The sequence below is a fragment of the Theropithecus gelada genome, chromosome 9 (genome assembly GCF_003255815.1).
Source record: "Theropithecus gelada isolate Dixy chromosome 9, Tgel_1.0, whole genome shotgun sequence".
Classification (NCBI taxonomy): Eukaryota; Metazoa; Chordata; class Mammalia; order Primates; family Cercopithecidae; genus Theropithecus; species Theropithecus gelada.
Window position 1 is genome coordinate 94968608 of NC_037677.1, and position 24006 is coordinate 94992613.

Consider the following 24006-nt stretch of genomic DNA (forward strand, 5'->3'; position numbering starts at 1 on the left):
CATAGTGAAACCCCATCTCTACTAAAAACACAAAAATTAGCCAGGTGTGGTGGCACGTGCCTGTAATCCCAGCTACTCAGGAGGCTAAGGCAGGAGAATCGCTTGAACCTGGGAGGCGGAGGTCACAGTGAGCCAAGATCGCTCCACTGCACTCTACCCTGGGCAACAGATCAGACTCCGTCCCAAAAAAAAAAAAAAAAAAAGAAAAAGAAATGCAAGTTCCAGAGCCCCCATCCCAGACTTGCTAAATGAGAGATGCTGAAAGTGAGGCCCAGTAACCTGTATTTGACAAGCCCTGCAGAGGATTCTGACACACGCTGGAGTATGAAAACCACTGCCTGCAAGAGAATTTGGTTTACCTCTTTAGGAAGCCAAGGAGTGCTACTGACCAGCAGCCACTTTAGTTTTTATTTTTAATTTTTTAGTTTTTTATTTACTAGGCTTTATAAAAGCACCAGTAGCCACTTTAACTTTTTGGGGCTGGGCTTAACCTAGAGTTGCAGGCTCAGCTCTCCTACGCTGCTGCTGGCCCAAGGCTGTTTACTGGCTGTAGTGCTGATATCATTTGCACTCAGGGCAATCTTGCCTTTAGTGCTGTGTTTTTCTCCACTGCTTTCCCCTCCAGTTCCAGCTCAATATAATTTTGTGGGAGGAGGAGGGAAGGGTTGAAGGAACTGTCTTCAAAGATTTCTGTAATTTACAGTGAACCCAAAAATTACATTAAAAGTCTGTATTATTCAGGATCGAGCTGTTTTACCATGGGAAAGCCCATCAGAGTACACAACCCTCCATATGGCCACAAAGAACAACTTTCTCTGAATACATGAGTTTCAGGGGCTGCTTGTGCCTTCACTCATTAGGGTTAAAACATGGTCTTAAAGCTGGATGCCCCCTCTGACCTGACAGCTCCAAGTCCTGAGGACTCCCGCGCCCAGTAGTCACCTCCACGGCGAAGCACTGCTCCTGCTCCCGCAGGCGGCTGTAGGTCCACAGCAGGCTCTGGAAGTGCTCCCACAGCTGGACACGCTGCCCCAGGTCTGGGGGCCGCAGCCTGGGGGCAGAGCCAGAGAGGGCGGGAGAGATCACAAGAAAGCTGGTCTCCCCCATACCCAACCGAAGGGCCACAGTCCCAGCTCAGCATCAGAGCCTGGTGAGCCCGCGTGACCTGCCCACACAGCTGGGAAAGGGGGCCAGGCTTCTGGCTGAGCTCTAGCTGTGGAGTGGGGTGGGATAGGCACAGAGCCAGAAGGCAGGCAGCTAAGCAAATCACCTCACTCCTCAACCTCTGTCACACAAACACATGTCATACAAAGCCAGCTAGAGAGAGCCAGGGTGATGCTTAAGCTTCTCACACAGAGGCCACTGAACACAGAAAGGTCTGGTCCATCATCAGGGTCCTACACAGGGTCGCAGCCATCTCAGATGCTGGCAAGGTCTGCACTAGCCAATGTGGTTCATGTAACAGGCATCCACCACCTGTAGTATTTGCCACTGAAACCATGACCTATCTGGGCTACAATGACTCATGAAACAATGTTTGTACATTTGAGAAATGCCTCGATATGGGTAGTTGCTCACATTGATACAAAACTCTAAAGTCCCAGAGTTTCATGCTCTGCAGTTTCCCAATCCATCTTAGAGAATCAAGGGGTGGTGATACCATGAACTTCTCTTTTCTAGGTCTACATTTCAACTACAAGCCTTTTCTGGGGTCCCTCCCACCTCAGTGTATACTTCGAACCATCATTCCCTTTCCCCAAGTTCTTTACTGTGGACCCAGAGACAGGTTTTAGGGTCTGTCTCCTGAGAAAACCTTCACGAGACTGTATGAGAGTGCACGGGCTTGTGTTTTTCTGGAGAGGCAGTCTGAAGCTTGAGAAGCCAGAGAGGACTAGCTCAGACCAGATTTGTAATGCAGGGCGACGATGTTGGGAGAATGGAAAGAGCACTGGACTGAGAGTCTTGAGCTCAGATTTCCAGTTTGGATGTGGCCAACCACCAGCTGGATGACCCCAGGCAAGTGAGTTCCATTCCCTGCTCTGTTTCACCAGATACAAAGTCAGAGGGTTGGACCAGATGATCTCCAAGGTTCATTTGAGCTCTGTTTGTCTGAACTAGGGACCCAGTTGGGGGCAGTGTGTGAAAAATGGCAGCTTCACAGGGGCTGGGCACACATTGCCTGGTCCAGCGAGGGTGCTCGGCAAAGGACAGAGGGGACCAGCTTTGAGGACTTACTCCTTTCGGATAAGCTGACCGTCCACAGTCACCAGCCCGAAGTGCACTTCGAACAGGTACTTGAGCACGTATAGCTTCCGCCGCAGGTCGCCCTCGCTCTCAGTGTGGTCGCCATTGATGGCAATGAACAGGCATTCTCCAAACTGCAGGCACAGGCAGGCCAGTGTCAGCCAGCCCCCAGGCACTCCCTTCACCTGCCCTAGTCTCTGCGGACAAGCCAGGGAAGGCTCGGGTGCCAGGGGGGTTTGATAAGATACCGTTTCTGCCTTCTAAAGGAGTCTAAAGCTCCAGATAAGAGAGGCCTGTGGACTCCCCATCGAGCGGAGGGAAGAGGAACATGGGCCCCAGAGCTACAGACTCACCAGGTGAAGGACATACAGGGAGTTGCCGTTTTCTGTGGAGAAGCAGGTGTAGGTGTCTGAGAGCTTCTCCAGCATCGTCATGGAGGAGATGATGACCGGGGCTAGGAGGGTGCTGAGCTGGTCCTCCAGGGCAGGGAGCTGCAAAAATGGGGGAAAATATCACTGCTTAGAGTGGGCCAGACAACAAGAACAAAGGAAAGGACAAGACAAGGCCTTGATATCAAGGGTTCCATGGTGTTACACCCTCCTGGGAGGGTATCACTGTCCTGGTAGGGAGGGGGGCAAAAAGAGACTGCCCGCAAGACTTTGGGTAGTGGTTAGGAAGAATGGGGAGGGCCAGCTGGGTAATGGTGCTGTTTAGGCTCTGAATCTGGAAAGAAACATTAAGGAATTGGGCCTCATTACAATAGTGGAATGTGGGGAGCACTGAACGGGGAGCTGGAAGGAAGTTTGCAGCATGTACCAAAGTCTATGCTGTTTTTTGCAATAAGTTTACTTTGGAAAATTTGTCCTAAGGAAAATGATCAGAGATTAGGACAAAGACACACGCACAAAGATGTTCACTACTGCATAATTTATAATAGCAAACAACTGGAAAAAAATATAAACATCCAGGATCAGGGAAATAGTTAAATAAATAGCAGTACATCAAAATTACGGAAAAGTCTATAGCCACTTAAAATATTAGAGCGTTTCCCGCATGTTCTCACTCATAGGTGGGAACTGAACAATGAGAACACTTGGACACAGGAAGGGGAACATCACACACCGGGGCCTGTTGTGGGGTGGGGGAGGGATAGCATTAGGAGATACACCTAATGTAAATGATGAGTCAATGGGTGTAGCACAGCAACATAGCACATGTATACATATGTAACAAACCTACACTTTGTGCACATATACCCTAGAACTTAAAGTAAAATACACACACACACACACACACACACACACACATATATATATGAGTGTTTCAATGACAGGGAAAATTCCTCTGACACAATGTTGTAGTTAAAAATAAAACAAGAATGTGAATGCATAGAAAAAACAAAGTATTGATAAAATACTGAGAAAGCTATTTTATTAAAGTTACTTCTGGATAGAGGAATTAGGAGTGATTTTTTTCCCTCTATTTTTAAGTATATTTCTGTACTTTCCCTATTTTCCATAACAAGCCTGCATTGACTTTGATAAGTTCTTCCTCCATCCATTCTCTCAGCTCGCCGAAACAAGGAACAAAACAAGTAAGAACAAAAAGGAACTGGACAAGTTTGTTGCAAATGTGTGAATAAAATGGGATAAAGCCAGTGGAACAGTTACAAATCAAATTCTCCATAGTGGAAAAAAAAGAAAGGAAGAAAACAGCAGATTTCCCAAGAGGATTTCAGGAGACGTGAATGAAATATGAGGGAGGCACAGTACTAACTTGGAGCTAGGGAAATCTACAAGGAGCTGAGTAAGACCTTGCCTTGAAAAGACGGGCAACTGGCCAGCGGGAAGGTGCAGCATTGAAGTACAAGCGGGACACAGCACTATGGAGTAAGTTTTCCTGCCAACATTCAGGAACCAAGGACTGTGCCCAGCTCCCACAGTCTGTCTGTCAAGCTTTCACAGTGGCTCCTACTCATCGTTCTGGCTCCAGCTCAGATTGTTTTTTTTTCTGGCCACCTCAGGCCACCAACCCCTGCCTCTGTCACTCCCATCCCATACCCTCTCCAGACTATTTGTCACCACCTGAACTCATGGTACTTATTTGCCATCTGGTTCACTGTACAACGTCCTTCTTTAGACTCTAAGTTCCATGAAAGCAGGGATCATGTTGCTATGTTCACTGCTTTACCCCAAGAGACCGGCACATGATAGGTTCTCAATTAATATTTGGTTAATGAATACCCCCACAGATAGGCAAGAATTCAATAAACAGGCAAGAATTCAATAAACAGGCAAGAATTCAATAAACAGGCAAGAATTCAAATATTTGCTGAATTATTCATATACCACGATTTTCTTGAACAAATTTTATTAATACAGAAGTCACTTATGAATCTAGATTTTGATAGAAACTCATCTTAAAAGCAGTATAGTCACGTACTGAAGAGCAATGTTTTGGTCAGCAACAGACCACGCACGATAGTGGCCCCGTAAGATTACACAAAGATTTTTGCTATACCTTCTCTATGTTCATTCAGATACACAAACATTTACCACTGTGTTACGACTGTCTGCAGTATTCAGTACAGTCACATGCTGTACAGGTTTGCAGCCTAGAAGCAACAGGCCATACTGTACAGCCTAGGTGTGTAGTTGGCTACACCATCTAGGTTTGTGTAAGTACACACTCTGATGTTCACATGACAAGGAAATCACCTAATGATGAATTTGTTATTAATAGAATGTATCACCATCATTAAGCAAGGCATGACTGTAGCTTTTTCTGCAGGAATAGAACTTTTTTTTTGGTGAGAGGATGACATGGTCAGGCTTTGTGTCCCCCCCAAATCTCATCTTGACTTGTAATCCCCATAATCCCCACATGTCAAGGAAGACCAAGTAGAGATAACCGAATCATGAGGTGGTTTTCCCTAGGCTGTTCTCAACTCGTTCTCATGACATCCGACGGTTTTATAAGGGGCTCCTCCCCACTTTGCTGGACACTTCTTCCTGCTGCCTTGGGAAGAAGGTGCCTTGTTTCCTCTTTGCCTTCCACCATGAATGTAAGTTTCCTGAGTTCTCCCCAGCCATGCTGAACTGTGAGTCAATTAAACCTCTTTATAAATTACCCAGTCTCAGGCAGTTCTTTATAGTGGTATGAAAACGGACTGACACAGTAAATTGGTACTGCAGGTGTGAGGTGCTACCTGAAAATGTGAAAGTGACTTTGGAACTGCATAACAGGCAGAGGTTGGAACAGTATGGAGGGTTCAGAAGAAAACAGGAAGATGTGGGAAAGTTTGGAACTTCCCAGAGACTTGTTGAATGCTTTTGAACAAAATTCTGATAGTGATATGGACAATGAAGTCCAGGCTAAGGTGGTCTCAGATGGCAACGAGGAACTTATTTGGAACTGGAACAAAGGTGACTTTTGTTAATGCTTTAGCAAAGAGACTGGCAGCATTTTGCCCCTGCCCTAGAGATCTATGCAACTTTGAACTTGAGAGAGACGATTTAGGGTATCTGGTAGAAGAAATTTCTAAGTAGCAAAGCATTCAGGAAGTGACTTGGGTGCTCTTAAAAACACTCAGCTTTATGCATTCACTAATAGATGGTTTGGATTGGGACTTACCTTTAAAAGGGAAGCAGAACATAAAAGTTTGGAAAATTTGCAACCTGATGATGCAATAGAAAAGAAAAGCCCATTTTCTGAGGAGAAATTCAAGCCTGAATTTTGCAGAAATTTGCAAAAGTAATGAAGAGCCAAACGTTAATCACCAAGACAATGGGAAAAATGTCTCCAGGGCATGTCAGAGGTCTTCACAGCAGCCCCACTTGCCACAGGCCTGGAGGCCTAGGAAGGAAAAACTGTTTCAGGGGTTGGGCCCAGGGCCTTGCTGCTTTGTGCAGTCTGGGGGCATGGTGCCCTGCATCCTAGCCATGGCTAAAAGGTGCCAACATACAGCTCTGGCTGTTGTTTCAGAGTGCAAGCCCCAAGCTTTGGTGGCTTACATGTGGTGTTGGGCCTGCGGGTGCACATAAATCAAAAATTTAGGTTAGGGAACCTCCACCTAGATTTCAGAGGATGTATGGAAATGCCAGTATGTCCAGGCAGAAGTTTGCTGCAGGGGCAGAGCCCTCATGGAGAACCTCTGCTAGAGTGGTGAGTAAGGGAATTGTGGGGTCAGACGCCTCCACACAGAGTCCCCATTGGGGCACTGCATAGTGGAGCTGTGAGAATAGGGCCACCATCCTTTAGCCCCCAGAATTGTAGATACACCGACAGCCTGCACCATGCACCTGGAAAAGCTGCAGACACTCAACATCAGCCTGTGAAAACAGCCGGGAAGAGGACTGTACCCTGCAAAAGCACAGGGGTAGAGTTGCCCAAGGCCTTGGGAGCACCTCTTGTATCAGTGTGACCTGGATGTGAGACATAGAGTCAAAGGAGATCATTCCAAAGCTTTAAGATTTGACTGCCCCACTGAATTTCGGACTTGCATGGGGCCTGTAGCCCCTTAGTTTCGTCCAATTTCTTCCAATTGGAATGGGAACATTTACCCAATGCCTATACCCCCATTGTGTCTGGGAAGTAACTTGTTTTTTATTTTACAGGGTCATAGGTGGAAGGGACTTGCCTTGTCTCAGGTGAGACTTTGGTCTTGGACTTTTTGGTTAATGCTGGAATGAATTAAGACTTTGGGGAACTGTTGGGAAGGCATGATTGGTTTTTAAATGTGAAAGGGACATGAGATTTGGGAGGGGCCTGGACAGAATTATATGATTAGGCTTTGTGTCCCCATCCAAATCTCATCTTGAATTGTAATCCCCATAATTCCCATACTCCTCATATGTCAACAGAGAAACCAGGTGGAGGTAAATGAATCATGGGGGCAGGTTCCCCCATGCTGTTCTTGTGATACTGAGTTCTCATGAGATCTAATGGTTTTATAAGAGGCTCTTTCCCCTTCACTCAGCACTTCTCCTTCCTGCTGCCTTGTGAAGAAGGTGTCTTGCTTCCCTTCGCCTTTTGACATGATTGTAAGTTTCCTGACGCCTCCACAGCCGTGCTCAACTGTGAGTCAATTAAACTTCTTTCCCTTACAAAGTACCCAGTCTTGGGCATTTCTTTATAGTGGTATGAAAATGGACTAACACAGGGGAGATAAAAATGTTTGGTGTATATAGAGTATAAAGGAGCATACTCATATATTACTTGGTGGAATTATAAAGTAGTACAGTATCTTTGAATGGCTTTTGACTCAATATTTTTATTTTTAGGAATTTATCCTAAGGAAATAATCCGACATGAGATAAAATTTAAGCACAAATGTTCCTTAAAGCAAGAGTGATATAGCAAATTAGGAGCAATATATATGTCCATATGAGGAAAATGGTTAAATAAAGGATGATACACTGATTCATGTACTGGAGTATAATGTTTCCATTAAGAATTATGCTTCTGAGACTATTTAAGAAAAGAGAAGAAATATCTTGATATAATGGCAAGTGAAAAAAAAAACAAGCAGTAAAACTGTAAATGTGGCATAATCCCAATTATATAGAAAAAATAAAGACCCAAAGAAAGTATATTAAAAAGCTAATAGCTCTGGGTAATGGAATTACAGGTCATTTAAAAACCATCTCTTTGTATTGCCAAATTTCCTACAATTAACTCATGTTATTTATATGACAAGAAAAGAATGTGTTGCACATTAACAACAACAACAAAAAAACTTTAAAGACCACCTTTCCTTTACACTACTCATTTTTAGGAACTGAAAATTCAGGAGTTCATTCCTTTGCCAGGTTTTCAATAAAGAGGAAGAGAAAGGCCACCAAATAGTTTGCTTCTTAAGCTGACATAGTTGTAACAATAGTTTAAAAACTGAAATACTTAAAAAGTCTTAATTTAAATATTGTATGTATTGACTGTTAAAAAATAAAGTCTAACAGTTAGCTTAAATAAAACCACTTGAATGTCTATGATCTCTGATATCTTGTGTTTGCGTAAAGACTGTGATGAGAACATGGGTGACATTGATGATAAATGGACCCCCTGAAGTGGAGTTGGCTCACTCATTGGCTGGATGATGAGACCCCTTAGAGCAGAAAGGGCAAGATAGGCAACCAGTCCATGTTGCTGCAGAAACCTAAGAACACCTTCCACTGCATCCCCAGTAAAAAACATTTTTAACTCAAAATTAATCGGGAAAACATTTTCAAAATAAATTACTCCTTTAAAATATACAGTAGAAATTATGTAAGTGAAAATGACAAGTATTTTTGAGTTGTAACGTTAAAGTGTTAAACTGGATGTCCACATGCAAAAAAAAAAAAAAAAATTAACTTCAATCCATAGCTCGCACCACACACAAAAATTCAAAGTAGATCATCAGACCTGATATAAAACCTAAAACTATAAAACTTTCAAAAGAATATGTAGAGAAAACTCTTTGTGATTTGGGCGAAGATTTCTTAGATGTAACACTAAAAGCATAATCCATAAATGCAAAATGGACAAACTCGAGTTCTAATACTTCTGCTCTTTGAAAGATACCATTGAGAATATAAACACAAGCCACAAACTGGAAGAAAGTATTTGCAAAACATGTATCTGATAAAGGACTTCATCCAAAATATATCACAAGCTCTCAAAACTCAGTAAGAATAGTAAGAAGAAACAATCAACTCAAATAAAAACTGGGCAAAAGATATGGCAAATAAGCACATGAAAAGATGCTCAAAATCATTAGTCATTAAGGAAATGAAATTTAAAACACAGTGAGATTCTAGTGGACATCTATTAGAATGGCTACAATTAAAAAGACGGACCATAGCGTTGGTGAGGATATGGAGGAACTGAACTCTCAAACACTACAGCTGGAATCAAAAATTATACAACCACTTTGGAAAAGTTTGGCAGTTTATTAAAAAGTTGCGCATGCACGTACATGATCTAGCCGTTCTACCCTAAGTATCTGTCCTTGGACGTGAAAGCATCCATGTATACATGGACTTGTACGTGCATGTTCATAGTTGCTTTACTTGTAATAGTCAAAAACTGAAAATAACACAGATGTCCATCAACAAGTAAATGAATGAACAAATGGTGGCATCCTGATACAATAGATTACTGCTCAATGAAAAAGAATGAACTATTGATACATGCCACAACACAGATGAATCACAAAATAATCATGCTGAGTGAAAGCAGTCAAACCAAAACCAAACTAAATCCAAGCACATACTGTATGGCTCCATTTATATAAGCCCATATAATACAAACTAACCTATCGTGACAGAAAGCAGATCAGCAGTTCCTACGGGATGGGGATGGGAAAGAAAGGATTACAAATGTTTGAGGTGGTAGATATATTTCTTTTATTGATTGTGATAGAATCATAGGTATATATACATATCAAAGCTTATCAAGTTGTATACTTTAAATATGTGCAATTTATGGTATGTTAATCATACCTTAATACAGCTATTAAAAAATTAATGTGTTCAGCTTACATTAAACTTTTTCATTTTTTTTTTTTGCTCTGTCGCCCAGGTTGGAATGCACAGGCACAATCTTGGCTCACTGCAACCTCTACCATCTGGACTCAAGTGATCCTCCCACCTCAACCTCCCAAGTAGCTGGGACCACACCTGGCTAATTTTTGTGGGTTTTTTTTGGTAGAGACAGGGTTTCGCCATGCTGCCCGGGCTGGTCTCAAACTCCTGAGCTCAAGCAATTGACCCACCTTGGCTTCCCAAAGTGTTGTGATTACAGGCGTGAGCCACCATGCACAGCCTTGTTAAACTTTTTAGGGTACAGAAACTGATGGCTCCAAGTTCCTCTGTTATGTGATTCAAATTCGACATCTTCTTGCCCTCATTTAGCCCGGAGAGCCCTGGTGGGGTGTGGGGGTGGGGTCATTGAGCTCAGAGCATCAAGAGGCAGACCTTGAGGATGAGGGTCTAGCTGTGAAGGATGCTGGACCCCACACAACACGCTGCTCATGCTGCCCAGGACAGGGTGAACACAGGTTTTCCTGCCTCTCTGCCTGCTGGTAGTTTTGTATGGTTCCTTCCTATCCACCCCTCCTGGGACTGCCTACCCTGCACTCACCTCTTCTTCCTCATTCTCTGACTGCCCGAACTTCAGCCGGAGACTCTCTTCAAACTCGTCATCTGTCCAGTAGAAGAGGACCTCTGCACCCTCAGTGGCCACCAAGACGCACTTCATCTGCCAGGGAAAGGCAAGGTCAAAGTCAGCCCCTAGCCCCAACATCCATGAGCACAGCCTGAGTAACGAAGAGGATCCCAACCCCAGCAAACATTCAGTGAGCCCTTTCTGCACACCAGACATCACAAAGGCCTTCCATTTTTGTTGCACCCTCACAACTGGACAAAGTAGGACTCTTTAGGTACTCCCATTTTAGAGAGCAGGACACAGGCACAGCCTGAAGTGGCAAAGCTGGAATCCAGACCCAAATCTGTTTGATGCCAAGGCTGGGGCTCTTTCCTCTGTGGTATCTAGTCCCTCTCAGCACAGCATCAGACCCACCACAGGGCCTACCAGAACCAGACTGGAACAGGAAGGGACCCAGGTCTTGGCCTGGACATGGAGCCGAATGCCCAGGGAGGCCATGCTCACAGCAGACAGTTAGTGCCTGGTGTGGATTGGAGGGCGCTGCTGCACCTCCATCTCTGCGCAGTCCAGAGATATCTTTCCCTCAGATAAAAACAGTTCCAGGGCCAGGTGCGGTGGCTCACGCCTGTAATCCCAGCACTTTGGGAGGCTGAGGCGGGTGGATCACCTGAAGTCAGGAGTTTGAGACCAGCCTGGCCAACATGGTGAAACCTCGTCTCTACTAAAAATATAAAACTTAGCCAGGCGTGGTGGCAAGTGCCTGTAATCCCAGCTACTCGGGACGCTGAGGCAGGAGAATCACTTGAACCTGGGAGGCAGAGGTTGCAGTGAGCCGATATTGTGCCACCGCACTCCAGCCTGGGGGACAGAGAGAGACTCTGTCTGAAGAAACAAACAAACAAACAAAAAACAGCTCCAGAAGACAAGCCTCAAAGGCCCTGAATTTATTTCAGCACCACAGAATTTCATTCAAATGCTGCTCTCCCTGCTCATGGTGAGAACAGAGGCTGCCTAAAGACCCTGTACCTAGTAGGCTGCAGCTTCTAGGGCCACAGCTACCAGTGTCTTCAGCCCTCCCAAATCTCCTCCCCCACCCCCTGCCACACACACACCACACACTCTGTGCTTGATTGTGTAAGGAACGTCTTAACTATTCACCCACTGGAAGATCTTTCATACAGCTCCCCACACTGTGTGCCGTGGCCCTCTTCTAACTCTTGGGGCAGCCTGACCAGGCTGGTGAGGACAGCGCTCCAGGCTGCTTGCTGCAGCTGAGAGGCCTCAGGCAGTGGTTTCAAATCCTCTTATGTGCCTCAGGGTGTCATGCAGATATAATCATGTGGTATGTGTGCTAAGCCATAACAATGACTAGGAAGCTCTGCTGTAACTCTCACACATGCGGATTTCCAGTTTTTTTGGGAGGATCATAGCATCTCCAGGTCTTGTGTTCTGTCATCCCCAGGTCCAGCTTAGTGGTCCTTACTGAATTCCTCCCAAACTAACTCAGTGCAACTGGTCCCAAGGTGTTTATGGCGAATGCCAGGAGACAACAGCACAGTGAAGGAGGAATGCAGGCTATTCCCACAGAATTACTCAATGCCAAGGCAGACACTGACAGTGCAACAGGTGTGAAGAGGAGGTTGCTGGGAGAGGCAGGTGGACCTGAAGAGGCTTCTCTGGGACTCCCAGGTACATGTGACAAAGCTGACCAGAGTGTATGGGTTAGGCAGCAGTGGGCTATGGAATGGAGGCTGTGGTTGTGAGCAGAAAAGTGACCGGCTGGCTGGAGATGGGCAGGTCGAGGTCATGAAGGCGGTCATCTAGGTGCGGGTGTCGGGTAATGAGTGCTCACCTCTTGGTGGGGGCCGGGAGGAGCTTTAAAGACTCAGCAGGCTGTGATGACCCACCTGGATGCGAGGGGTGAAGGAGAGATGAGGCAGCAGGATGGGGGTGGCCTCAGGATGCAGGGCTGGGGAGGGGATGAGCAGGTCTGCAGAGCTCAGGAGCACTCAGTCCACTGTCTACCTCATTCCATCTGCCTCCCAGTGCCCCAGGGTGGATGCTGCCTGCCTCCCTGTCCTCCCCAGGTGGGGCAAAATCATCTACCTTGGCAAGGAGCACAGTGGAGCATCCAGACAGTCAGAGGTTCAGACAGGGCTGCAGCAGAGACTTGGGGACTGGTTCATGGGAGAGCAGCACGGCATCCCTGGTCCTGCAAATGCTTAAAACAGAGAGAACATGAGGGCAGACAGATGCCCTGGTCCTGACTGCTGCCCGTTGGGAAAGGACAAGCTGGAGAAGGGCTGCGTGGTCCCTGGTCTCTCCAGGCCCTGAGGCAGTCTGCTAAGAACATATCCGGGATCCTGCCCCTCACCTCCCATAATGGAGAATAGGAACCCGGCCAGCACAGCCCTTTGTACAGAGCAGGTGCCCACTTTTGTTCCTTCCTCCTTTGTTCCTACGAAGCGCTCTCACTTCTGTGGGTCACTCAGAGCTCCCCAAGCAGCCCCAGGGAGCTCGCTAGCAGTGACTGACCGGAGACAGCATAGCACACCCCAGGCGGCGAGGATGCAGTCCCAGTGAAGGGAGTGGGGATCCTGGGATGATGCGATGAGTGGAAGGAAACAAACAGGAAAGGCGTCTGGGACCAGGTTCTAGTTTTGGCTTTGCCAAGTCGCATAAACCTCTTTGAGCCTCAAACCCCCACGGAGAAATAGAGCAACATCCCCTACTCTACCTCCCTACAGGGTTAGATCACGGGAGTGACCAGGCAAGCTGCAAAGTAACCTTAGCAAACTGCTTTCTTATATAGGTGTGGGGATCATTATTCCTATTTCCCAGTTTCCCTTCTTCAAATAACAGGATTAACCAATCTGGTTCCAGAATCTTTCATATTTGGATAGAAGGCAGACACAACAGAAAACTTAATTAGGAAGTCAAGCACTGTGAGCGAGTAAGAGGCAAGTGACTACCCGCCACAGAGACTGCTGTTAGGAGTTCGGCCTTTAGCAACCTAACCCTGAGACGGGCTCCATCACCCACAAGATTGGCCCGAATGCCACATTCCCGAAACAGGGGGATGCTTCCCAAAGGCTGCTGGGAAGAGAACCTCGCCGGTGAAACGTTGTGACTTCGGCTTCACCTTGCTATCTTGCCCTAGAAAGGGAACTCGGAGGGGACTCACTGGCGAAGGGTGCTCCAGATGGCGGGGGTAGGGCCAAGCTGGGGCGACCCCCAGAGCGCACTTTCACCATCTGGACTCCAGCAAACCTCCCTGTAGCCCTTGGTCCCGCCTTCAGCAGCTCCTTCTGGGGTCCCACACCTTCGGAGCCCGGCCCTGTCCCCGAGTCTCTGCAGAGAGCGAGTCAGCGGCTCCCGTTTGCCTAGCACGCCAGTTTCTGTCCAGTTTCACCCCCAAATCCCCACCTCTCCCCACCCCTGAACCTCACGGCCATCCTGGGAAGGAGGCTTGACTTGTGACATCCGCCCCTCTTCACGGCTGAGGAACTTTGGCTCCAAGCGAGGAAGCGACCGGCCCACGACCACACGCCCGCAGTGGGTGAGGCTAGGGGTGGGCCCGCTCCGGGACCCCTAGGGCCCCTCCCTCAATTCCGGGAGGGTTGCGAGGGGCTCTGAGGAAGGATCGCCGCCCCGGGAGGGGACTGCCCGGAGACCCACGTACCGGATCGCGGCGCGCACAGCGCCCGGCCTGCAGGAGCCCGGGCGCGCTTCCGGGTAGGACCGCGTGATCGCGCACGTGACCGCCCCGCCCCGGGAGGGGCCGGAGCCGCCGTCGCTTTCCGCAGGTTCGAGCCCCGCCCCTGCCAGGCCTTGCCCATGCCCCGTTTTACAGAAGAGGAAACGGAGGCTCAGAGAGAAAAAATAACTTTCTGAGGGGCTGAACCAGGCTCAGAACCCAGGTTTCCTGGCTTCTCAGCTGATTCCTTCTGTCCTCCCCTTGCCCGGAACCCCAGGCTTTGCTTAATGAACTGAAGTTCTGGGGTTAGAGCTGTCCTTTTGTGACTGCTCTTCCTGACCTTTGGGGAGGTGACACAGCGCACAGAAGGGCTCAGTTGCCCCCAGAGTCCCAACGCTGGAATTTCTTTATAGAAGTTTTCAATCTATTTTGGGAGCAGAGTGTACATTAGGAGTTTTGTGTTGAACCTATGTTTGCAAGATTAATTTTAAAAAATGGTATGTGTATTGGGGGTGGCTGGAAGTGGAGGGGGCATTCTGTTAATAATGGAAGGGGCTAAATTCCCGAACAATCCACCCCTCAGTGCCTGGGTGCCACCTAGGAGCTCTGAGCCCAGCCCAGCGGGGTATGGGTTGTAGGAACTGGCTGGGGATATAGTAGATTGAGCATCCCTTGGGGGAAAGGCAGAGGCTAAGAATCAATACCTCCACCACCTGCAGATCAAAGAGTGCATCACTCCCCACAACCCACTACCCACCCCTTCCAGCCCACCTTAGGGCAAATTCTTCCAACTCCCCATCCACAGCACATAGCCCTGCGGCAGGCATCTCTCTCCCCAGCCCACCATTGAGATCCTTCACTCAATATGCTTTCAGTGGTTGAATGAATTCCATTAAATGGATATGCTATTATTTACTTATTCATTCCCCTACTGGTAGTTTCCATTTCCCAACAGCAATGTGTGAGGATTCTGATTTCTCCACATCCTCATCAATGCTTGTTATTGTTAATTTTTTTTTTTAAGTATAGTAACCCAGTGTGGAGTAGTATCTTGTGATTTTCATTTGCACTTCCCTGACGTTCAGCATCTTTTCATGTGCTTTTTGCCCATTTGTGTACCTTCTTTGGAGAAATGTCTATTCAAATCCCTTATGCATTTTTAAATTTTTTTATTGTCTTTATTATTGAGTTGTAAAAGTTTAAAATTTTTAAATTTTTAAAATTGTCTTTATTATTGAGTTGTAAAAGTTCTTTATATGCTCTGGATACAAGCCCCTTATCAGATACATGATTTGCAAAAAAAATTTTTTTTCCCATTATGTGGCCTGTCTTTTCACTTTCTTAGTGGTATCATTTGTAGCACCAAAGTTTTAAATTTTTATGTAATCCAGTATAATCTATTTTTTAGTTATGTGCAGGCTTTTTGTGTCAATATGTTTCTTTTTTTTTCAAATTTGTTTGTGGTAAAATACATATAATGTAAAATTGATCATTAAGCATTTTAAGTGTACTGTTCAGTAGTATTAACTGCATTCCTAATGCTGTGCAGCCATCACCGCCATCCATCTCCACAGCTCTTTTCATCTTTTAAAACTGAAACTATATCCAGTAAGCAATAATTCTGGCCAGGCGCGGTGGCTCACGCCTGTAATCCCAACACTTCGGGAGGCTGAGGCGGGTGGATCACGAAGTCAGGAGTTCGAGACCAGCCTGGCCAACATGGTGAAACCCCATCTCTACTAAAAATACAAAATTAGCAGGGTGTGGTGGCACACAGCTGTAGTCCCAGCAACTTAGGAGGCTGAGGCAGGAGAATCGCTTGTACCTGGGAGGCAGAGGTTGCAGTGAGCCAAGATCGTGCCACTGAACTCCAGCCTGGGCAACGGAGCGAGGCTCCCATCTCAAAAACAACAACAACAACAACAACAACAATAATTCTTCATTCCTCTTCATAGCAACCACAATGCTACCTTCTGTCTGTATGAATTTGACTACTCTAAGTACCTCATGTAAGTAGAATCATACAGTATTTGTCTTTTTATGACTGGCTTATTTCACTTAGCATAATATTCTCAAGGTGCATTCATGTTGTAGCACATGTGAGAATTCTTTCCTTTTTTCTTTATTTTTAAGCCTGAATAATATTCTGTTGTCTGTATATACTATATTTTGCTTATCCATTTATCCGTTGATGGACAGTTGGGTTACTTCCATTGTGTATAAGGTCGTTATGAACATGAGTGTACAAATATCTCTTTGAGACTCTGCTTTCAATTATTTTGGGCATATACCCAGAAGTGAAACTGCTAGATCATATGGTAATTCTATTTTTAATTTTTTAAGGAACTACCATACTGTTTTCCACAGCAGCTGCATCATTTTACATTCCCACCCACAGGGTACAAGGGTTCCAGTTTATCCACATCTTTGTCAACACTTGCTATTTTCTTTAAAATTTTTATAGTGGCCATCCTAATGGGTGTGAGGTAGTTCAACGTAAGTTTATATTTCTCTTAGGTAAATATGTAGGCATGGGATTGCTGGGCTGTATGGTAAGTCTATGTTTAAATTTCTATTAAACTGCTGAACCATTTTCCAAAGTGGATGTACCATTTTACATTCCTCCTAGCAACACTGAGAGTTGTAATTGCTCTGTAGTCTTGTTAGCACTTGATACTGTCCTAGTAGGTATGTGGTAGTATGTCAAGTGTTCAAATCTTTTGCCTATTTTAAAATTGGATTGTTTGTCTTATTATTTATTTGATTTATGTGTTTGGATTCAAGCCCTTTATTAGATCTTTTTTCCCCAGTCTGTAGCTTTGTCTTTTCCTTTTCTTTACAGTGATTTTTGAAGAGCAGAAATCTTTGTGCATTTTGTGTCGTATGTAGTCTCTGCTTAGCCAGGGTCACAGAGATTTTCTCCTGTTTCCTCTTTTTTGCAGAAATTTAATAGTTGTAGATTCTGTCTTTAGGTTCACAATCCATTTTGAGTTAATTTTTGTGTATGATGTGAGAGAAGGTTGAGGTTTTAGTTTTTTGTTTTTGTTTTTTTTGTTTTGCATATAGATGTCCAATTTTTCTAGCACCATTTGTTGAAAAAAAAAAAACATTTTCTTGGCTGGGCACGGTGGCTCATGCCTGTAATCCCAGCACTTTGGGAGGCTGAGGAAGGCAGATCATCTGAGGTCAGGAGTTCGAGACTAGCCTGGCCAATATGGTGAAACCCCGTTTCTAGTAAAAATACAAAAATAATTAGCCGGGCTTGGTGGCATGCACCTGTAATCCCAGCTACTCAGGAGGCTGAGGCAGGAGAATTGCTTGAACCCGGGAGGCAGAGGTTGCAGTGAGCTGAGATCATGCCATTGCACTCCAGCTTGGGCAACAAGAGTGAAACTCTGTCTCAAATAAATAAATAAATAAATAAATAAATAAATAAATAAATCTTTTCTCCATTGAATTAATTACCATGGCACAGTTGTCTCAAATCAATTGACCATCTGTGTGTGAATCTATTTTTGGAGTCTATGTTGTTCAATAAATTTAAAAGGATTTTATTGATTTTCTTAGAGGCAGTTTTTGGTTTAATCAATTTTTATTGATTCTCTGTTTTTTAATTCATCAATTTCTGTTCTGATAGTTACTATTTCCTATCTTCTGTTTACTTTGAGTTTATTTATTTTTTCTTCTTTTTAATAGTTTGTTAGGGTAGAAACAAAGGCCATTGATTTGAGAGCTTTTGTCTTTTCTAATGGAGTTTAGTGCTGTAGATCTTCCCCAAGGTACTGCTTTATCAGCATCCCACAACTTTTTATCTGCTGTGTTTTCATTTTCAATTACTTAAAAATGCTAATTTTTCTTTTGATTTATTTAGAGTATAGTTCAGAGGTCAGCCAGATATTTGAGTGTACTTTGTACCAGCTTTTTAAGTTTCTCCCACCTGTTCCCCTTCCCTCTCAATTCAATTTTCAGCTGCTCTGGTAGTCTTGAACACCAATGTCACTCCACGGCCTAATATAATAGCTGCTTGCTGATGGACCTTGCTCTCTGTTGTGAACTAGGGGAATTCCTTCAGGAGAAAAGCCAAATAAATGTAGATATCACCGAGTGTGATTTTCTTCATTCAAGAGCTGTATCTCCTGCAGTTTCTGCCTGCTCTTAGCTGTTTTGCATTGCCTTCAAAGAATTGTTTTTTGAAATTTTGTCTAAGGTTCGTAAGTGTTATTGGCAAAAGGGTTAGTCTGATATAACTTTAACATTATCAGAAATTGGAAGTTTTTCTGCACATTTATATATGCAGTATTTTCCATTTAGTTTAAAATATTTTCTAATTTTTATTGTGATTTCTGATTTTTTTCTCATGGAATATTTAGAAGTGTATTTCTTAATTTTCAAGCACAGGGAGATTTTCTAGTTTCATATCTATCTATCTATCTATCTATCTATCTATCTATAATTTCCACTTATATTCCACTGCTGTCAGAAATACATTGTATGTTATTATTATTTGAAGTTTTTTGAAACTTTATGTCACAGTATATAATCAAGTTTTATAAATGTTTTGATGTGTTGTTGAAAAAGGACTTTATTCATTTGTTGTAATGTTCTCTATATATCATTTAGATAAAATATGTTAATTGTATTGTTTAACTCTTTTCTATTCTTTCTGATTTTTGCCTTTTCTCTCATTTTCTGCAATAAGAGTTAAACATCTATTATAATTGCAAATTTGTCTATTTCTCCTTTTATTTCTGTGAGTTTTTTTGCTTCACATATAGAAGATGTCATTAGGTACATGCAGATTTATCAGTATATATCTTACTGTTAAATCAAAACTTTCATCTTTATGAAATGTCCCTATCACTAGCAATGCTTTTTGGTTTTACAAAAACATTTATTGTCTCGTATAAACATAAGGACATCACCTTTTGTTGCATGGCATATCTTTTTCTTACTCCTTTTAATTTCTTATATTTTAGATATTTCTTTTGAAATAGCTTTTAGTTGGACTTTCTTTTATCTGACAACCTTTGTCTTTTAATTGGAGCATTTATTCCATTTACATTTAGTGCCATTACAGATAAATTTGGTTTTAAATCTATTATGTTGCTAGTTGCTTTCTATTTGTCCCAACTGTTCTTCATTAACTTTGTCTTCTTTCTTGCTTTCTGTTACATGAAGCATTTTTGTGATGATTCCACTGCCTCTCCATTCACTTAGAAAAATATTCTTTTAAATATTAGTTCAGTGGTTACCATAGAGACTAAAACATGTATCTTTGACTTATCAAAGTTTAATGTAAATTAGTAGTTTTACCTCTTTCTTGAAAATGTCAGGATGTTAGTATATCTTTCATTTACCAGCTTTCAATATGTATGGAATTATTGTAATGCATTTTTAATTACTTACATATTTTAAATTGCATGAGACATTGTTATTATTAGATTATATTTATTTAGAGTTTCCCACATAATTACCCTTTACGTTGCTTTTCATTCTTTCCTGCATCTCTCATTGCATTATTTTGGTTGTTCATTCTTTCTCTCCCTGTCTTTCTCTTCATCTTTCCTTTCACTGTCTCCTCCAATTTTCTCACCCTCCCACCACCCACTCACACCTAGACATAGTTGGGTTCTAAGACATTAGGTGCACACATGGTGAAATTCTACTATAATACATTTCAGTTGCTGCTGCAGAAACCCCTTGTACTTGTCTTAAAGTTCAGTTTAACTAATTTCTCCAATGTGAGGTCAATCTTTTCCTTTTAAAAACCTAACAAGGTGAGTAAGCCGTGGGGCATTATTAGTCTATATTAGTTATGCACTAAATCACGGCTTGGAAGAAATTGGGGTGGCAAGAGTCAAGTAATTAACTCAAAAAAAAAATCAGGACGCTATCCCTGAGGGTGAGAGGATCTTCAAAACGTGTTATCTGCGTTGAATTTCATGTGCATGCATTCTAGAAGGCATTTATGTAGAAATAGCAACAATTTAAAGCTAACTTTGAAACTTCGCAAAAGGATGTATCTAATACATAAGCTAACATGAGGAGGAAATAGAAAAACAACAGCAGCCGGACCAGAGACCATCTGATATGACATCGGACAACAGGGAGTTTCAGGTAAACTTAGAGTTCACTTAAATCCAAAGTCCTCATTTTATAGATGAGAACACTGAGGTCCAGAGAGGCTGAGTGAGTTTTCTTCTGAGGTGGATAAAATCAGTGGAATAGCCTGTTCTGATCTCCAGGTGTGACTGTTCATTGGGTCTAGAGTTGACCTCTATGATTCTCTAGTTACCTTTTAGCCCACTTTGCTATTTGAGGTTTCAAATTATATTTTTGATGTTTCCGGTAGGGGGTGCAGCATCTTCTACTATGTGCATCTACATTGCATGCCTGTGGAGCAACACAGAGATTGTTTTCTGATAAAAATCAGCCAAGTACTAGGAGAGGCAGGACTTTAGAAGTGGAGGAGATGCAGAAGGAAGCTTAGGTTACTATGGAGTGTGCAAAAGAAGTCCTGTGGATTTAGATAACACCACACACAAACCGCATGTAATATTCACTTGATGGCAAATCAACTAGAGGGATCTAACAGCATTGACCCATTCTCTGGTCTTCTAGCATCCATCATAGTTTTGTGCTCCTTTTCCATGAAATACGTTTGTTGTTGGAAAGTAGGTGCCCAGATAAGGACTGCATTTCCTCTAGCCTCGAGATGAGACCAAATGACTGCTGGCCAATGGAACCGAGTAGAAAGGACTGACTCCAGTTCCAGGTTAGGCCTCCAGCTGCTCTGGGCATGTCGATGGAACAGAACCACCACCTCCACCCCATTACCACCAATTCAACTTTACATGAATTATAAGCGAGAAATAAACTTGGACTGTGTTAAGCCATTGAGTTTCTGGGGTTTAACTGTTATTATAGTTAACAATGACTTTAATACAGTCAATGACATCTAACTGGAATTATGAAATTCAATTTCTACTTAGAGTAATTGAAGCAAAGGTTGTGGAGGAGGGGAAGGGGGCAGCACACCATGAAATCAGAGATCCCCAGTATGAGTTAGTTCGTCAGTCAATCAGTCTTAAGGTCAGGGTGTAGCGTGGGCAGCAGTTGCCTCCCTCTCCCCACAGAACACCCTGAGAATAGGAAGTTAGAGTAGTCGCATCTTGTTACTTACAAAACATTACCCCAAAATGTAAACTACCCCCTGGACCCAAACTCTCTACAATCACCAGGTTTCATAAACTATAATCTGCTTTCTGGAAAAAAATATTAACCTGCTAAAATTCCCTGCACAGAGAGGCAACTTTTTCTGGGAGGTATTCCTGAACTCATTTTGCCAACTTCCAGATGAACAAAACTAAAGTTTCTTTTTGCTTCTTCCAAAAATATACATTATCACATAACATTTACAACTTGAAAAAGAATCCTAGAATATTTTCATGAATAATAATTAGAAGAGTAATGTTCACATAGGAAGGGCGCCTTTTCTCTGCTGTGTGCATAGGACCCTGAGACCCTGGGATTTACTTATGAGCCAGTCACATGGAACTTGGTCAACTCCTCCAAAATGCTCCCAGCGCTCACAGGGGCTGCCTTGGTGTTTGGAAGGAGGTGATGCCAAAGCAGTTGGTTTGCTGGATTTTGACTTTCTTGTTTTAAAGTGGTATTTGCAAATACTACCCCGAGGGCAATGGTTAATGGATTTAACCTTTGGGTCATGGGGGCCAGGAAGCAGCACTCACAGGAGGCTCTGTGTGTGTGTGTGTGTGTGTGTGTGTGTGTGTGTGTGGTGTGGGGTGCTGACTGACTCTGCCAGTCCCCTCTCAGGCCTTAGGAATACCAAAGATTCTCACCTATGATTGGTGGTGATGGTGGGAGTGGTCCTTAAAACTTCTGTATAGAAAATCACAGCGGAACAGACCAGAAGGACCACTGATGGGGCAAGGTGAACCTGGACTCAGAGTTCTACAGCAAAGGCTGTCCACAACACTACTTACTACTCAGGACAGCTTCTAGTTGGCCTCCTCAAACCAGAGAGCAGTTGTACTGGGGGTAAGGCACTGCTAGGGTTCTCTGCAGGACACACATGCGATGTTAAGGAATCTAGCTGTGGGCAACACGAAGATGAAAAATAGTTGGCCACAATCAGTCAGGTGAGAGGTAGCACAGTGTAAGGACAGCAGGCTTTGCAATGTAACAGACCTGGGTTCAACTCCTAGTTTTGCCACACTGTTTTTCTGGGTGGTCTTGGACAAGTTCTTTCTCTAATCCTCCCCATCTATAATTGGGTCTGAACACTCACCATACCACCCAGGACTGCTGTAAGCATTCAGTGAAATAGCATGTCTGATAAGAAGGCAGCACTCGATCAAGGAAGGGCAGCCACAGAAGCCTTCGTGCCATGGTTAGTGGAACTCAGAGGGAAGGGTTCTGTAGGTCCCAGTTGTTTGGGCCTTACAATAATAATAAAATTCATTTTAGCACTATCTCTCTATGGAGTACTTCTTATCTTCTTTTTAATTCTGGTATATCCTAAGAAAAGATTACAAACAATTCTACAATGGAAACTTCACTCTACTTCAATACAGCAGATTTCCCTGGGCTCCTGGTTGGGCACAGAGTGAGTGGCTGGAAGAGGGGAATCTGTGGACGTGGAGAGTAAGTTAGTGGAAAAGAGCACTCAGCAGGAGCCAGGCTGGGGCAGTTGTGCCGATGCTGGAGAGAGAAGTGGAGGAAGCTGTGCTAGGTAAGCGTTTATGCCCTTTCTTCCCTTGCCTTTTCTAAGCCATAGTGCTATTAATTTTGGTTGCTCTATTGACATTTCAAAATGTTAGTCTTCCCTTCTCCTAGTGTTTTTATTGTCAGAGGGATCCACCTGGTTCACCTTTGCTTCTGCAGAGGCTCAACACTGCCCTTGTGTTTTCAAACATAAAGCTACCCTCAATGGATTTCCAAGGTGAATCCTGCAGCTGCATCCATCCCAGACTCTGGGGCTTTGAATGCCTGTGGAGAACACCTGCAGATGCTGGGCCTCGCCATGACCACCGGAGGCTCAGGGGTTAGCACACTGAGTCCTCACCGCCAGGAGGCCACAGAAACTCCCAGTGCTGACAGCAGGTGGGAGCCTCTCAGGCGGCATCCACCAGCAGCCTCTGCCCTGCTGGAGACTGCCAGGCTTTGAGCCCACCTGCCTAGGGACTGCCTACCTGCTGGGGAGGGGTGGGGCTGCAGAGGGCCACTGGGCTTTTGGGAATTGAGGTTCTGGGAGCCCCAGGCCTTAGTCTCACTGTAGCCCAGTTCTGGTATTTTCAAACTTTTCTCCAGCAGAGATAATGCTAATATCCCACAGTGGCAGCATTGTTCAGGGCACTAGAAGAATTGGGGCTTTCTCTCCAAATAACAATGAGTATTTCTTCTGAGCCTTTGTGATAAGAAATTAGAAAGAAAATCATTCCTAGAGGCAGAAGCAGAAAACCGTCTCAACAAAAGGCAGGAACGTTTCATTACGCATTATTACTCTTTCAGATGAGCATTTCTGCCGGCCCATGCTAGGTTTAGAAGAAAGTGGCTTTTAAGTCTTAGATTATTATGGCCACATCTTGTTTTAGGAAGGAAACATCTGATCTGGGGCAGCTGCCGGATGAGCTCTTCTGTGCTTTTGTCCATGCTCCCAGCTGGCAACCTGCTCCCTTGAAGTGCATTGTGATGCTGAGTTTTGCCACAGGCTGTCTTTTGCGGGTGGCTGTGATATGGGAATCCCTGTGAGGAGCAACCGCCGCCCCTCCAAGAGAAAAAACCCAGGTGTTTCTACGGAATGTGGTTTTACAGTGAGTTTCTCTGGTATCCTTTGAACAATGCACATATTTCCTCTGTGAAACAGTTGCAAAGTTAGAATGGCAGGACTCCAGAGA

The 24006-nt window shown here is 44.1% G+C and overlaps 1 protein-coding gene across 7 annotated transcripts in view; it reads right to left on the reverse strand.

The window, feature by feature from the left end:
• HPS1 (HPS1, biogenesis of lysosomal organelles complex 3 subunit 1) overlaps positions 1-14148 on the reverse strand; it is a 31187-nt gene extending 17039 nt beyond the window's left edge. For 2 of the 7 annotated variants that reach the window (XM_025396505.1, XM_025396499.1), the window contains exons 1-6: positions 14072-14148; positions 12496-12610; positions 10366-10482; positions 2598-2735; positions 2236-2378; positions 943-1051 (exon numbers count right to left, since the gene is read on the reverse strand). In XM_025396505.1, coding sequence (XP_025252290.1) covers positions 943-1051; positions 2236-2378; positions 2598-2735; positions 10366-10482 — 507 coding nt within the window. In that variant the 5' untranslated portion in view covers positions 12496-12610; positions 14072-14148. Of the gene's footprint in view, positions 1-899; positions 1052-2235; positions 2379-2597; positions 2736-10365; positions 10483-12495 lie in introns of all 7 variants that reach the window. The other 5 variants (XM_025396500.1, XM_025396503.1, XM_025396501.1 and 2 more) reach the window with 5 other exon arrangements.
• Positions 14149-24006: the final 9858 nt, after the last annotated feature.